The sequence below is a fragment of the Acomys russatus genome, chromosome 25 (assembly GCF_903995435.1).
Source record: "Acomys russatus chromosome 25, mAcoRus1.1, whole genome shotgun sequence".
NCBI classification, from domain to species: domain Eukaryota; kingdom Metazoa; phylum Chordata; class Mammalia; order Rodentia; family Muridae; genus Acomys; species Acomys russatus.
Window position 1 is genome coordinate 36,091,068 of NC_067161.1, and position 17,867 is coordinate 36,108,934.

The 17,867-nt window shown below is 50.9% G+C and overlaps 1 protein-coding gene and 1 pseudogene across 1 annotated transcript in view; both read right to left on the minus strand.

The window, feature by feature from the left end:
* Positions 1-982: 982 nt before the first annotated feature.
* Positions 983-1,541, minus strand: LOC127207913 (ADP-ribosylation factor-like protein 6-interacting protein 1; annotated as a pseudogene).
* A 6,545-nt stretch (positions 1,542-8,086) lies between these two features.
* Slc36a2 (solute carrier family 36 member 2) overlaps positions 8,087-17,867 on the minus strand; it is a 30,110-nt gene continuing 20,329 nt past the window's right edge. The window contains exons 9-10 of the mRNA XM_051168169.1: positions 17,012-17,181; positions 8,087-8,681 (exon numbers count right to left, since the gene is read on the minus strand). Coding sequence (XP_051024126.1) covers positions 8,410-8,681; positions 17,012-17,181 — 442 coding nt within the window. The 3' untranslated portion in view covers positions 8,087-8,409. The remainder of the gene's footprint in view (positions 8,682-17,011; positions 17,182-17,867) is intronic.

Genomic DNA, 17,867 nt, shown 5'->3' on the forward strand with positions numbered 1-17,867 from the left:
CCAGTACTAAAAGGGAGAGAGAGAGAGATATGGAGAGAGACAGAGAGACAGAGAATTTCCAGGCTTACTTTTAAAGGCTTTTTTTCTGTTCTTAAAAATTAATAGATGATCTAGGTTTTTTTGTTTGTTTGTTTGTTTTGTTTTGTTTTTTTTTACTGAGTGAACAAAGGAGATTTTTATACCTGGCTGGCCTTAGAGTAAAGTCACAAACTTTTTTTTTTGAGACAGGGTTTCTCTGTGTAGCCTTGGCTCTCCTAGACCAGGCTGGCCTCGAACTCACATCGATTCGCCTGCCTCTTGCTCCCGAGTGCTGGGATTAAAGGCGTGCGCCACCACATTGGGCAGTCACAAACATTTTAAATCAGCTGAAAAGCCGGAACAAAGACGGTGCTAACGCCCCTGAATACAAGCTTCTGGAAGGCTGTTGTTCAAAAGCTGTTAACGATTAATCTGAGACCGTGCAAAGGGGACGAAAGGTCAGTCTAAGCCTGTCAGACTCCTCATGCGAGCAAGGCTTCCTAAAACTGCGCTGTTTCGTACGAGAGAGGAAAGGCACACTAGGGTGTGGAACTGGTTTTATCCTATTCCGTGGGCATTCTCCAACAGTGGAAGATCTGGAATGCATCTTAAGCAGCCTCTACATCAAAAGTGATAAACCCAATCTCTGTACTCACAAAGGCAGGCGGTTTGCTAAGCAGGCTGTGGGGGCGGACAATAGAACCAGCTTCCTGTAGCCGCAGAGCATGACCTTGAATGTAGCTAAAGCAAACATCAGCTGTCCAAAGCCACAGTTCACTGTACAAAACAGTAAAGTTCACCACGTTAGTATTTTAAAGGAAGTTGCGAAAAATAACACTGATGGGAATAAGACTGATGGGAAATGCACCCAGCTACACCTGGCACTACACAGCAGGAAGCCTGGCCTGTGTGAATCTCCATTAACAAGGGCAGAGCCAGGGAAGCAAAGAGCAGCTGTAACAATTTAGCATCCAGACAGCGCTGGACAACTGCTCCCAGGGGCCGGGCATACTCCACTGCAGCCCCGAAGCTTGTTCGTCTCCCCTTTGGCCGTTCCAATGTACTTCAAAATGATGCCATGTTGGTTTAGTCCAGGATGCAGCAGCACAAAGGTCACAATCAGGTAGGCGAGAAGCAGGCTGTGGACGTGCTGGCCCATGAGGTACATTTTTGGCTTTGTTCTTCCTTTAAGCCAAAAAAAAAAAAAAAAAAAAAAAGCATCTCCACTAGCTTACAGCTCTGTGTTGAGTTTTTATGAGATTACTGCGGATTTCATGAAATCTTTGCTGTTGCCCAGTGGTCCATCCTTGATGCTAGCATGGAAACAAAAAGAGGCAAAAAAACACAATAAAACTGGAAACACCAGACAGTACAAATGGACACTCGATAACCAGAAACAGCAGGGAAACCACGCCCATGATGACGGGTGGGAACCAGGCTCTTTCCCATCGAAGGACTTTGTGAGCTGTCAGCATCGCTTCTCCCCAACCTTGTAGCTGCACTTCCAGACCTGCAGTCTCCACAGCCAGCTTCTGCTATCTTTCCAGATGTGGGTCTCAAAGGGCCTGAGCCGGGACAGGAGGGCCCACTAGCCAGCCCAGTGTGTTGCAGGATCTTTGATCCCATTGTGTGATCCCTGAGATTGTGAACTGTAAAAACCTGTCTTTTGTTTAGTGTGGTTGAGCCCTAGCACACACATCTAATACCAGAATTTTCTGCGCACAGGATTTAATAAAGGTCAAGAGGTAGAGCAAGAAGCCAGAAGACGGGATTAAAAAGTAGGAGGGACTTTGAGTTGAAGGGTATTTAAGACAGCATGGAGGCCGGGTGGTGGCGGCGCACGCCTGTAATCCCAGCACTCGGGAGGCAGAGGCTGGCGGATCTCTGTGAGTTCGAGGCCAGCCTGGTCTACAAAGTGAGTCCAGGACAGCTAAGGATACACAGAGAAACAGAAACCCTGTCTCAAAAAAAAAAAAAAAAAAAAAAAAAAAAAAAAAAAAAAAAAAAAAAAAAAAGAAAGAAAGAAAGAAAGGTTGGCAGTAAGTGCCTTTATTTAGGGAGCCATCTTGTCGCCCTTATTTTATTTTATTCATTTATTTTTTGAGACAAGGTTTCTCTGTGTAGCCCTGGCTGTGTGCGCGCGCGCGCATGTGCATGGGTGTGGAGAGAGAGGTCAATGTTGGTATTTTCCTCAGTTGCTTTGAGTCTTACTCATAAAAACAGGCTCTCTTGTCTCTTACTGAACCCAGATTCCATCAGTTCAGCTAGGCTGGCTGGCCAGGGAGCTCCAGGAATCCTCCTGTCTCTACCTCCCCAGTGCTGGATCCTAGGCATGCCGGGATGTTTCCATGGGTGCTGGAGATCTGAACTCAGGTTCACGCTTGCGCACTTGACACTTTACCATCTGAGACCTCTCGCCATCCCCTCTGGATACTCTATTATTGTTGTTGTCCTTACTCTTTGGGCTAGAGTCTCTCTAGTAGCCCTGCCTGGCCTGGAACTCTCTTTTTTAGACCAAGCTGTTCTCGAACTCACAGAAATTCACTTGCATGTGCCTGAGATTAAAGGCGTGGCCACCTCACCGGGCTGGTGAGTGCTGTTCTAAATGTGAAAGCCTAGAGAATGTGCTGATGGACTTCATATGTGGTATAAAAGAAAGGGAGAGGGAAGAATGGGAGGGTACAAGGGATGGGATAATAATTGAGATGTAATATGAATAAATTAATAAAATATATTAAAAAAATAAAAGAAAGGAAGCAGTCAAGGATCACCCCAATATTTGGGAGCCGAGGGAGAGGAGGATGGGTGGGGCCTCAGCACAGCCTGGAAATTGCATGTGGCTGTGTGCTCTGCTTATGACAACACCACTGTCACGTACTTCATCCTTGAGCTGTGCCCTCCCTGTGACAATCTTGAGGAGCCACTTATCCCTTGCAACTGCCACAAAAGGCAACTGTGAGTCTCTTTCACTCTTCAATGGCAAAGGAACTCACACACATACACACACACACACACATACACACACATACACACATACACACACACATATACACACATACACACATACACACACACACACACACACACACACACACACACACACACATGCTTGCATGCCCTCACCCCTAGCTGAGGCTCTACTGTTAGTTGATGGCTTCTGAGGGAAGGAGAGCCAGGTTTACAGCCGTGACCTGAACAGGATGAAGATGCTCCACTGGACCACCCCACACCCATCACTGTATGGGTGGCTCAAATTGGACTCAGTGGGTAATTTAAAAAAAAAAAAAAAAAAAAAAAAAAGAGGAAGTGGAGAGTGAGGAGGATTGGGGGAGGGGTGTGCTGGATAGTTTCATGTTAAACTTGACACAGGCTAAAATCATCTGACAGGAGGGAGCCTTAGTTAAAAAAATGTCCCGCAAGATTAGGTTGTAGGCTAGCCTGTAGAGCATTTTCTTAACTAGTGATTGATGTGGGAGGGCCCAGCCCATTGTGGGTGGGGCTATTCCTGGGCTGGTGATCCTGGGTTCTGTAAGAAAGCAAGCTAAGCACCCCATGTAGAGCAAGCCAGTAAGCAGCACCCCTCCATGGCCTCGGCAACAGCTCCTGCCTCTTGGTTCCTGTCCTGCTTGAGTTTCGGTCCTGACTTCCTCTAATGATCTGACTACGATGATGTGGAAGTAAAAAGCCAAATAAACCCTTTCCTCTCCAACTTGCTTTTTTTTTTTTTTTTGTCATGGTGTCTCCGTGCAGCAATAGAAACCCTAACTGAGTCATGGGTGGAAAAGAGAATATGATCAAAATATATTCTTTGTATGCATGTGTGAAATTCTCAAGGAATTATTAATACAGATACTATATTGCAAAAAAGAATCGTTTGGCAGGGTCACATGGTAGTTCTACTGCTTCTGTTTTGAGGAACTAAACCCTCCCATTTCTGCAGTGGCAGCACCAGTTGACAGTCCCACCAGGGGTGATAAGGGATCTTCTTTCCTGTGGTCATGTTAAGGAGTCTGGCCTTCTGCAGGCTGTGAGAGGACACAGCAAACATTAAGCTAAGAAGACAGAAGGACAGAGTCCCAGGTCACAGATACCATGCTTGGGTTACAGGAAAACAAAACTCTGATGAGGAAGACATCACACCCAGAGTCAACAGTCTTCTCCCGAGTGTCTGAGTCCAGGCATGAGTCCCCCCCCGACAGCCACCAACACCATGTGATAATTCGGCTTTTGGTAATAGCATATAGATGAGAGAATTTACCGTCATCACTGCTGGGGCCACTGTAACCAAGCACATCATTCAGTGTGCACTCATGGGGCTGTGAAGTCTCCAGAACTCTTCCAGAAACTTCTTTTAGGATGGATGGGCATGGCAGTGCATAGGGTTGGGGAATGGCAACAGAGGTAACCAGAGCTCTATGAGTCTACACAGGAAGTTCCAGACTAGCCAGTGCTATAAGCAAGACCCTGTCTTCAAAAAAGAACTTTTTTTTTTTTTTAGGGCTAGTGAAATAGATCAGTAGGTAAAAATATTTGCCCTCAAGCCTGGTGACTCTCATGGAGGAAGGAGAAAACAGATGTTCAAATTTGTCCTCTCTCAGAGGCAAGGGGGTATCTCTGTGGGTTCAAGGCCAGTCTGATCTACAAAGTGAGTCCAGGATAGCCAAGGCTACACAGAGAAACCCTATCTCAGAAAAAAAAAATTATCCTCTCCTTCTACCCCCTCTCTTTCTCTCTCTCTCTCCCACACACACACCATTACACATATACACAATAAATAAATATAAAAACAATGTAATTATCTAGAAATATTTTTTTCTACCTTTCCCTTTGACCTTCCAATTTCAAAACCCTTTCAGGCCTTGCAGAGCAGCAGAGAGCAGCAATGCTAAATGCCTGGCTTCCCAAACCACTTGTCATGACATTGGTCTTCAGCTGACTAATCTTCCTGAGCCTGGTTCCTCATCTGAAAATGGCGATATATATACACACCTCAGGAACTGTTCTCACTGCTGTGACAAATGCCTGACAGAAGCCACTCAAGGCAGGCAGGAAGGGTTTGCTCTGGTTCACAACCTGGGGGCACAGTTCATCACGGTAGGGACAGCCTAGTGAGGCATCTGATTACGTGGCAGCAGCAGTCAGGAAGCAGAGAGAGAAGAGTGCCCACACTTAGCTTGTTTCTTCTTTTTTATTCAGTTCATATCCCAGCCCATAGGACGGGTGCAGCCCATATAGAAGCTGGAGCTTTGCTTCTCAGTCAGCCCTCACTGGAAACACACTTCGCCCCGTGGGCGTGTCTTCAAGGCTATTACTCATGATTTTCTGCACTCCCTGGTTTGACCACAAGCCCCAAAAGTCAAGAAGGAGGAGTTGAGTTGGGTGTGGTGGCACACACTTGTAATCCTAGGAAAGGGAAGAAGGAAGATGCGGCATTCAAGGAAGCCTTGCCTCAGAGGAGGAAGAGGAAGAGGAGAAGGAGGAGGAAGAGTTCTTTAGTGGAGCTGGGGAAAAGTCATGTGTGCGTGCATGTGTATGGCTGAACAAACAGACAATACTAACAACTTGAAAATAGAGCTGTCACTCAGATATGCTCGCCCGTAGTTTAAGTGATGTGGATAATTGCTGGTGAGCCCTGGCTTCCACTGGCCCCTTGCATCACTGTTTCTTATTCTACACACAGAGATTTAGCTAGAGCCATTTATATCTCTACAATAAGATTAGGACGCAGTGATTAATAATGCTTGCTGCTCTTACAGAGCACCTAAGTCCATGTACAGCCACCTGTATCTCCAGTTCCAGGAGATCTTTGAGGACACATGCACACAGATGCACACACACACACACACACACACACACACACACACACACACACACACAAATAAAAAGAAAACTTTTTTTGGTTTTTTGAGACAGGGTTTCTCTGTGTAGCCTTGGCTGTCCTGGACTTGCATTGTATACCAGGCTGGCTTCGAACTCACAGAGATCCACCTGCCTCTTCCTCCTGAGTACTGGGATTAAAGGCATGCGCCACCACCACCTGGCATAATAAATCTTAAAAACAAGATTAACCTTCTTGTCTTATACAATAGGGACTTGTCTGTCGAGGCCGGGGGTCGGGGGGGGAGACTATGTTTCTGGGGCTCCTTTTAGATCTGACGACGAAACAGAGCATTGAGGGTGGGAATGATGTCCCAACTCTGGAAAGGTGGACTGCTGGCCCTTGCCCAGCTTGGAGTCCCATCCCCCAGCAGGGACTCTGCAGGGCTTAGGGTTTCCATGCGGACAGCCAACCCTAGCCCCGCCTGCATAGGAATGCAGAAATACCTTATGGATGCTTAATGGGTAGAAATTAACACACAGAAGAAACAGGCCAGGCCTTGGGATTTGAGAAGATCCCAATGGTCCCCACCCATGTCCCCTCCACATGCCACACAGAGACTGACGGGTGAAAGGACACAGGAGCGGGTGTGATCAAGGTGTCCTTTGCTAGGCTGAACACCGCCCCTCTTTGCCAGTACACAATTAACTGTCAGCCAGACTGAAGTAGAACTGATTTCTAGACCAGGCTAATTGAAGTGGATGGCACCATGCCAATGGGCTGGGGTCCCGGACGGAATGAAAAGAGCAAGGGAACTGAACAAGCATTTGTGGTTCTGAGTCTTGCCAGTGGCTGTCATGTGACTGGCTGCCTCAGCGCCGAGTCTTCTCCATCAACATAGACGGTAGCCTCTAACTGTGAGACAACGCAGACCCTCCCCGCTTTAGGTTGCTTCTGTGAGGAGTTTGGTCACAGCCATGAGACAAGTAACTAAAATGGTGCCCGAGAGTCTTTCCCCACTCATTAATAAAACCTTTTGCTGTATGAAAGCCCACACATCATAGGAATAAAGACCACGTGTGTGTGTGTGTCCTCATGCTCTGTGGCCCATCGGCACTCACTCTCTTCGATCATTTGGCCCCATCTCACACACACACACACACACACACACACACACACACACACACACACACAGTGCTGGGGATGAGACTCAGAGTCTCAGGTACCCCAAGCACATGCCAGCGGGCATGAGGCTGCATCCATGGCTCTCGTGTGCACAGTCCTTAACGATCTGGTCAACTTTACTGTGTGGTCATTGTCCAAAATGGTCTCACACATGTGTCTACACACAGACAGGCTGGCTGGGCTTGGTATGGCGTCCAATTGGGATGAGTCACTTCTATTCTATGTGGTTCCTTATCTTCCAGGAGACTGGGTGTGATGGCACATACTCCTTTTCACTTGGTGTTCTGGGACCCATAAAGTGGAAAAGGGGCTGGGGCAATCCCTCAGTGGTTAAGTGTGCTTGCTACTCTTCCAGAAGACTTAAATGTTTTACAACTACCTGTAACTCCAGTTCAGGGGATCTAAGATCCTCTTCTAGCTCCCATAGGCATCACACTCACATGTACACATGCATGTTCTCTCTCTCTCTTAAAAAAAAATCAGTTCCTCAAAGCAGAAAAAGATGGTCGTTTCAGAGTACAAGCCGCCACCACCAAATTTCCATTTGTATCATTTTTACTGTTGGTCACAGCAAGTTACAAGGTCAAGACTCAAGGAGGGACTCCTCTATTTGGTAGATGAAGCTGAATGTTACATTGTCACTTTTTAAAATAATACTTTTACCCAAACTACCTATTCTGCTTTGTGCCCAGTAGGTAAGGGAGGATGCTCACTGCAAGAATTCAGCAGTAAGAACCCACTGGAATGACGTTCGTGACTGCTGGCTCCTGCCCATGGCTCGTTGGCTTGACCCTGCTTTTTTCTTGTTCATTCCTGGATTTCTGAGTTGGGCTAACGCTTAGTGGTTTAGAAAGTTCAATGTCTTCCTCTATAACACAGTCAGTGCCTTTTTACCTGAGCATTGTGAGTCACCTTGCCCCTGCATCTTGATACTGAGGTGAGCACCACATGTGTTCCAAATCACGGTTAGGAAAAAGGTATGACCTATTCACCAAAGCATGAGTTGGCATAGACCTTCCGCCCAAAGTTGGTGCTTGCTGCCATCTAGTGGCTTCGCTTTGCATAGCTCCACTAAAGGTATGAAATTAGCAGATGGTGAGGGTGGCTTCCACAGGAGAGCTCTGAACTAGGTGGAAAACTAGAGAGTGGCCAACGTTTTTTGTTTTGTTTTCCGAGACAGGGTTTCTCTGTGTAGCCTTGGCTGTCCTGGACTTGCTTTGTAGACCAGGCTGTTTTAAACTCACTGAGATCTGCCTGTGGCCCAGCTAACTTTTTTTTTTTTTTAATGTGTCTGGTGAGTCCTGTTTTTTCATGTCTTGGGCCAGAGAAAAGGCGAAGTGAAACAATATAAAGACAACGTAAGTCACCGTGGGTGAGAAAAGGCTGTGTCACTGAGTAAACATAGTGGAGTTAGACAGGAGGAGAGAGTTCCCGGATTCGATCAGCTCATCCAGAGCTTGGTAGGTCCCCACCACGAAGCCCGCAAAGCCCAGGATGCTGATGAGGGCATCCTTGGTGATGGTCAGGGGGTTCAGGCCCTCCCCGTAGTAGGTGGTCACCTCCAGCAGGGGCGGGATAATGAGGGCCAGCGCGCTGCTGCTCACGGAACCCACCAGGGAGAGGACCAGGTCCAGGCGAGGGATGAGGATGGCCAGCATGCCTATGGGAGACGAAGGGGGAAAGATGGAGAACCCCAGGTTTAGAAGGTGCCTTTAAAGGTTGCTATGGAAGTCAACTTTTAAAAAGAAACCAAGGGGCTGGAGAGATGGCTCAGTCGTTAGAGGCTAGGCTCACAACCAAAAATATAAAAAGAAAACCAAACCTCTCTCAGAAATTCAGTTCTGCAAATAGAAATTAAGGGCTGGCTATGTAGCTCAGTTTGTAGAACACATGTCCAGCATGCATGACGCCCTGGTCCTATCCCCAGCACCATGCAAACTGGGCATGGTGACAAATGCCTATAACCCCAGCACTTTGGAGGCAAAAGCTAGAGGGACTTAAGGTTTTCCTTGGCTACATAGTTTAGTTTGAGGTCAACCTGTGCTTTATGAGACTGTATAAAAAAGGAAATAAAGAGAGAAAGGCAGGGCATGGTGCATGCATGCCTTTAGTGCCAGAACTTGGGAGGCAGAGGCTGGTGAATCTGTGAATACCAGGCCAGCCTGAACTACATAGTAAGTTCTAGGCTAGCTAGGGATACATACTGAGACCTCCATAAAAACAAAACAAGACGGCAAACTAAAAAACAACAACAACAAAACAAATGGGAGATGGCTCAGTGAGAAAAGGCACCTGCTGCTAACTCTGATGGCCTGATGGCCTGATTGTGATCCCCAGACTCACATGGTAAAAGAAGAGAACTGAACCCGGCAAGTTGTCCTCTGCTCTGTATACATGTGTCAACATGCGTATATGAACAATAAATAAATGTAAAAATGTTAAAAAGAAGGAAGGAAGTGGAGAGTTCGCAGTGCACCTGTTCTCACCTCAGGGATGACACATTAGCGGCTGATGCGTCTCATTCCTGTCGTTGCGATCTGGTGTGACAGGGCAGAGCCTCCTCCATCTTGTATTCTTGCTGAGGCCATTTCAGGTTTTAACTGGGAATTTGACCTCTTTGCTGGAGAATTCCATGGAAAACCACCCAGCTCTATTTTAGGAACCTGAGGCCAAGACACCCCAGCTGATTTATCTTAGCTTCTGTTGTTAAGCCGCCTGCTTGCGCAGTGCCCCCCTTTCAGTTGCAGAGCGAGACATCAGACTGCGACTTTTGCCTTTGAAAAGCCTCTTCCTCTAAATGCTCAGGGGCTACATTTGTGCCCCCAAATATCTGAGTATAATCCCAGCCGGCTGGAATAAAGATTTTTCAATTGGCTATAAACTGCCTGAGTGGTCATCTCTGGTCTCACAACACTATGTGTTTGTATTATTGGGTTGTGTGTATATGGGTTCTCTGCCCACTTAGGTTCAGTGTTAGGAGTTCTGAAGATGGAGAGATGATCATCAAGAAAAAACACAATGGTCATTTGTGAACTGCATTCAGGAGAGCCGAGGTGATGGCTCTGTACAGCCAGGAAATGAAAGGAGCAGGCTTGCCGCACGAGCATGGGGTCCTAGCAGAATCCACCATCTCCCCAAACCAAAGGAAACGAGAGGTGGGTCAGTTTCAGACAGCTCCTTGATTCCAATGGTAGTGGGTTCCTGCCAGGACTGGCCTTGCAAATGAGGGAGCTGTGTTTCCAGAATGCCATATTTGGTCAGCAAAGCAGGTTTAGGTCATGCTTTTTACTTGTCCACTGTTCAAATATTAGTAGCTTCAACTGACATTTTGTTCTTTCTTTTCTTATTTTGTTTGTTTTTTCAAGACAGGGTTTCTCTGTGTAGCCTTGGCTTTCCTGGACTCGCTTTGTAGACCAGGCTGGCCTCGAACTCACAGCGATCCACCTGCCTCTGCCTCCCGAGTGCTGGGATTAAAGGTGTGCGCCACCACATCCAGCTTGTTATTATTATTTCATACATGTATGTATGTTCTGAATGTTCTCCCATCAATGGTTTTTGTGCTTATTTTCATTTTTTATCCCTTGACAATTTGCTGTGAGCAGATATTATATGTTGTGTTCACACACACCCCGCCCACTGCTCACACACACCCCCTCACTGCTCACACACACCCCCCCACTGCTCACACACACCCCCTCACTGCTCACACACACCCCCCACTGCTCACATACACCCCCCCACTGCTCACACACACCCCCCCCCATGCTCACATACACCCCCCACTGCTCACATACACCCCCCCACTGCTCCATACACCCCCACTGCTCACATACACCCCCCTCCACTGCTCACCTACACCCCCCACTGCTCACACACACCCCGCCTCCACTGCTACATACACCCCACCTGCTCACATTACACCCCCCCCACCTGCTCACATACAACCCCCCCCCACTGCTCACATACACCCCCCCACTGCTCACATACACCCCCCACTGCTCACATACACCCCCCCACTGCTCACATACACCCCTCTCATGCTAACATACACCCCCCCACTGCTCACATACACCCCCCCCCTGCTCACCTACACCCCCCCCACTGCTCACATACACCCCCCCACTGCTCACATACACCCCCCCCACTGCTCACATACACCCCCCTTCACTGCTCACATACACCCCCCCACCTGCTCACATACACCCCCCCCACTGCTCACATACACCCCCCCCCTGCTCACATACACCCCCCTCCACTGCTCACCTACCCCCCCCACTGCTCACACACACCCCGCCTCCACTGCTCACATACACCCCCCACTGCTCACATACACCCCCCACTGCTCACATACACCCCCCACTGCTCACATACACCCCCCCCACTAGCTCACATACACCCCTCACTGCTCACATACACCCCCCACCCCCCCACTGCTCACATACACCCCCCCACTGCTCACATACACCCCTCACTGCTCACATACACCCCCCACTGCTACACTACACCCCCCTCACTGCTCACATACACCCCCCCCCCTCACTGCTCACATACACCCCCCACTGCTCACATACACCCCCCACTGCTCACATACACCCCTCACTGCTCACTACACACCCCACTGCTCACATACACCCCCACTGCTCACATACACCCCCCCACTGCTCACATACACCCCCCCACTGCTCACATACACCCCCCCACTGCTCACATACACCCCCCACTGCTCACATACACCCCCCTCCACTGCTCACCTACACCCCCCACTGCTCACACACACCCCGCCTCCACTGCTCACATACACCCCCCCACTGCTCACATACACCCCCTCACTGCTCACATACACCCCCCACTGCTCACATACACCCCCCCACTGCTCACATACCCCCCCACTGCTCACATACACCCCCCTCCATGCTCACTACACCCCCCACTGCTCACACACACCCCGCCTCACTGCTCACATACACCCCCTCCACTGCTCACCTACACCCCCCACTGCTCACTACACCCCCTCACTGCTCACATACACCCCCTCACTGCTCACATACACCCCCACTGCTCACATACTACACCCCCCCCACTGCTCACTACACCCCCCCACTGCTCACATACACCCCCCACTGCTCACATACACCCCCTCACTGCTCACATACACCCCCACTGCTCACATACACCCCCTCACTGCTCACATACACCCCCTCACTGCTCACATACACCCCCCACTGCTCACATACACCCCCTCACTGCTCACATACACCCCCTCCACTGCTCACACACACCCCCTCACTGCTCACATACACCCCGCCTCCACTGCTCCATAAACCCCCTCACTGCTCACATACACCCCGCCTCCACTGCTCACATACACCCCCCTCACTGCTCACATACACCCCGCCTCCACTGCTCACATACACCCCCTCACTGCTCACATACACCCCGCCTCCACTGCTCACAACACCCCCTCACTGCTCACATACACCCCCCACTGCTCACATACACCCCCTCACTGCTCACATACACCCCGCCTCCACTGCTCACACACACCCCCTCACTGCTCACATACACCCCGCCTCCACTGCTCACATACACCCCCTCACTGCTCACATACACCCCGCTCCACTGCTCACACACACCCCCTCACTGCTCACATACACCCCCTCCACTGCTCACATACCCCCCCCCACTGCTCACATACACCCCCCACTGCTCACATACACCCCCCCACTGCTCACATACACCCCCCCCACTGCTCACATACACCCCCCCACTGCTCACATACACCCCCCTCCACTGCTCACATACACCCCCCCACTGCTCACACACACCCCGCCTCCACTGCTCACATACACCCCTCCACTGCTCACACATACACCCCCCACTGCTCACATACACCCCCTCCCTCACCCCCACTCCTCCACTCACATCCCCCTCACTGCTCACATACACCCCCCACCTCACTCCCACCCCACTGCTCACATACACCCCCACTCTACTCCCCCCACTGCTCACATACACCCCCCCACTGCTCACATACACCCGCCTCCACTGCTCACATACCCCCCTCCACTGCTCACATACACCCCCTCACTGCTCACACACACCCCTCACTGCTCACATACACCCCCCCACCCCCACTGCTCACATACACCCCCTCCACTGCTCACATACACCCCGCCTCCACTGCTCACATACACCCCCTCACTGCTCACACACACACACCCTCACTGCTCACATACACCCCCCCACTGCTCACATACACCCCGCCTCCACTGCTCACATACACCCCCCACTGCTCACACACACCCCCACTGCTCACATACACCCCCTCAACTGCTCACATACACCCCCTCCACTGCTCACATACACCCCCCCACTGCTCACATACACCCCTCACTGCTCACATACACCCCCTCCACTGCTCACTATACACCCCCTCCACTGCTCACATACACCCCCCCACTGCTCACATACACCCCCTCACTGCTCACATACACCCCCCTCACTGCTCACATACAACACCCCTCACTGCTCACATACACCCCCTCACTGCTCACATACACCCCTCACTGCTCACATACACCCCCTCACTGCTCACATACACCCCCCACTGCTCACATACACCTCCCTCCACTGCTCACATACACCTCCCTCCACTGCTCACATACACCCCTCACTGCTCACATACACCCCCTCCACTGCTCACATACACCCCCTCACTGCTCACATACACCCCCTCCACTGCTCACATACACCCCGCCTCCACTGCTCACATACACCCCGCCTCCACTGCTCACATACACCCCCCTCCACTGCTCACATACACACCCCCTCCACTGCTCACATACACCCCCCCCACTGCTCACATACCCCCCCCACTGCTCACATACACCCCCTCACTGCTCACATACACCCCCTCACTGCTCACATACACCCCCTCACTGCTCACATACACCCCCTCCACTGCTCACATACACCCCGCCTCCACTGCTCACATACCCCCCCACTGCTCACATACACCCCGCCTCCACTGCTCACATACACCCCCTCACTGCTCACATACACCCCCTCACTGCTCACATACACCCCTCCACTGCTCACATACACCCCTCCACTGCTCACATACACCCCCCTCCACTGCTCACATACACCCCCCTCACTGCTCACATACACCCCCTCACTGCTCACATACACCCCCTCACTGCTCACATACACCCCACTGCTCACATACACCCCCCCACTGCTCACATACACCCCCTCACTGCTCACATACACCCCCCCACTGCTCACATACACCCCCTCACTGCTCACATACACCCCCTCACTGCTCACATACACCCCCCCACTGCTCACATACCCCCCCCCACTGCTCACATACACCCCCCCACTGCTCACATACACCCCCCCACTGCTCACATACACCCCCCTCACTGCTCACCACACCCCACTGCTCACATACACCCCCCCCACTGCTCAATACACCCCCCACTGCTCACATACACCCCCACTGCTCACATACACCCCCTCACTGCTCACATACACCCCCTCACTGCTCACTACACCCCCCCACTGCTCACATACCCCCCCCACTGCTCACATACACCCTCTCACTGCTCACATACACCCCTCACTGCTCACATACACCCCCCACTGCTCACATACACCCCCCCACTGCTCACATACACCCCCCCCTGCTCACATACACCCCCTCACTGCTCACATACACCCCCTCCACTGCTCACATACACCCCCTCACTGCTCACATACACCCCCTCACTGCTCACATACCCCCCTCCACTGCTCACATACACCCCCTCACTGCTCACATACACCCCCCTCCACTGCTCACATACACCCCCTCCACTGCTCACATACACCCCCTCACTGCTCACATACACCCCCCTGCTCACATACACCCCCCACTGCTCACATACACCCCCCTCCACTGCTCACATACACCACCTCCACTGCTCACATACACCCCGCCTCCACTGCTCACATACACCCCCTCACTGCTGCTCACATACACCCCCTCACTGCTCACATACACCCCCTCCACTGCTCACATACACCCCCCTCCACTGCTCACATACACCCCCTCACTGCTCACATACACCCCCTCACTGCTCACATACACCTCCCTCCACTGCTCACATACACCTCCCTCCACTGCTCACATATACCCTCCTCCACTGCTCACATACACCCCCTCACTGCTCACATACACCCCTCACTGCTCACATACCACCTCCCTCCACTGCTCACATATACCCTCCTCCACTGCTCACATACACCCCCTCCACTGCTCACCTACACCCCCTCCACTGCTCATATACACCCCCCGCCACTACCCTCTCTTGTCCTCCCTCCCACTTGTCATGGATCTCTTCTTTTCAACAACTTCCCTCCCAATTTTCATGTCTTTTTAAAAATGACCTTCTGATCAGGGCACGGTGGCGCACGCCTTTAGTCCTAGCACCCGGGAGACAGAAACAGGCGGATCGCTGTGAGTTTGAGACCAGCCTGGTCTACAAAGTGAGTCCAGGACAGCCAAGGCTACACAGAGAAACCCTGTCTTGAAAAACAAAAACAAAGCAAAACAAGAATGACCTTCTGAATTTACTTAGGATTGCCTGCACAAGCACGGCAGTGGGACTGGTTTTAAACGTTGGCCTCAATGTATACAAAATCAGGAGGGACAGACAGCACCTGTTGCCTGAGCGCTCTCCTGACCCCTCACCTTCAAGGTCAGCCCTGGAGGTGAAAGGTGCTAGCTCTGGGCTTTGATGGCTCAGCTTTGAATCCTGCTTAGTTTTTGTTCATTATCATTATTTTTTTTTAAGTTTAATTGCACTTATTTATTGAATGTATGTGTGTGGAGTGTGTGTCTCAGGGCACACTTTTTAGCAATGGATGCCTTCCTCCTATCATGTGGGTTCTGGGGACTGAACTCGGGTTGTCAGGCTTGGCAGAAAGTGTCCTTACCAGCTGAGCCATCTCTCCAGCCCTTAATCACTATTACTGCTACCACTACTACCACTGCTGCTGCACTACGACTGATAAAGTATCGCATGTAGCTCAGGCTAGCTCCAAACTTGCTGTGTCACCAAGGGCGACTCTGCACTTGTGGTCCTCCTGCATGCTGGGATCACAAGTCTGCACCAGCACATACTGAGTTGCTAGCCTGGGGCTTCATGCATGCTGGGCAAACACTCGGGCAGCTGAGCCACATCCCAGCTGCCGACACTCACTGGCCAGTTATTTGGCAGAATCCTGCTTCACAAGCATTCTCACGGGGACTGAATAAAATGCCATGAAGCACAGCCTAGGATGAGTTGACCACAGCCAGCGTCCTGTACAGTAAGGTATGATTATTATGTAATACACTGGATCTGGAAGAGTCCGTCCTTTGGCTGGGCATCAGTACACAATACTAATTAGGGAACATGTAAAAATGGTGTGGTGGCGCAGGCCTTTAATCCCAGCACTCGGGAGGCAGAGGCAGAGGCAGGTGGACCGCTGTGTGTTCAAGGCCAGCCTGGTCTACAAAGCGAGTCTAGGACAGCCAGGACTACAAGAGAAACCCTGTCTCAAAAAACCAAAACCAAACCAAACCAAAACAAAGCATGGTTTAAATGGAGGTTGTGGAGCGGCTCAGTCAAGTGTCTACCTTGCAAGCACAAAGACCCGACTCTGATTCATTGAACAAACTCTAAAAAGAACTAGGCATGGTGTACACTCCAGGATTGGGGAGACGGACGCAGGCTGGTCTCTGGAGCTTGCTGGCTAGGTAGCCTAGCGTAACCGGTGAGTTCCAGGCCAATGAGAGAACACATTAAAAAACAAAACAAAACAAAAGGTGGTGGTGCCTGAGGAATGTTACCTAAGTTGTCCTCTGGCCTCTACATGGATGAAAACACACTCTCTCTCTCTCTCTCTCTCTCTCTCTCTCTCTCTAAGGTTCCCGGACTCTGACGATTCTGTTCTACTTACATGTGAGGCAGACCATGGCGAGACGGATGGACAGGTCCACGGGCAGTGCCCAGCGCTTTGACACCTGGGAGACCACAAGGGGGATGATGATTTCCGCTGGGACGTAGAACTGCAGGGCGTAGGTGCACAGGATGCCGACAACGTACAGCAGCTTGACTGACTGGTACAGCCTGCAAGATATACAGCCACATTCTCCACAGGCTTCCTGGGGACATCAGCCTCTGACTTTGTTTCCTTGTCTGAAAATGAAGGTGTGGGACCTTCTCTGAGTGCAGAGGAGTCTCACCAGAGTGTGGAGGGAACAGAGAAGCATCAGGGATCGGATGACAGCGGAGGGAAAGGGCCTTGTAGGTGAGAGGCAGGCAATCTCGAGCATGTGCGCATGCGCATGTCGCCTTCGCAGCCCGGAGCTTCTCAGAGCCGGCCAGAGGACAGGTGCTGAGGCCACAACTTCTTCCAGGAACCCTCGACCTGAGTCTAAAATCCTGTGTGACTAGAGTCCTTAGGAATCATCCGTGACCCCCGAGTTCTCAGTATATCAGGAGCCCTCAACAATGGCTCTGCTTGCTTTGGAGAACTGCCAAGTCCCTGATAACTGAGAAAGAAAGACTGTATGTGGGGGGTGGGGGTGGGGGTGATGAAAGAAGAAACCGGGTCATTGGCCAGCTTGAAGCTTAGGGCCCAGAGAAAGAGTGAGGCTTCAAGGGAGCTGAACTTTGTGTGTGTGTGTGTGTGTGTGTGTGTGTGTGTGTGTGTGTGTGTGTGTGCACGTACTTGTGTACATGTGTAAATCATATGCATGTAGAGGCCAGAGGTTTATGTCAGGCATCTTCCTCAGTTACTCTGCACGTGTTTT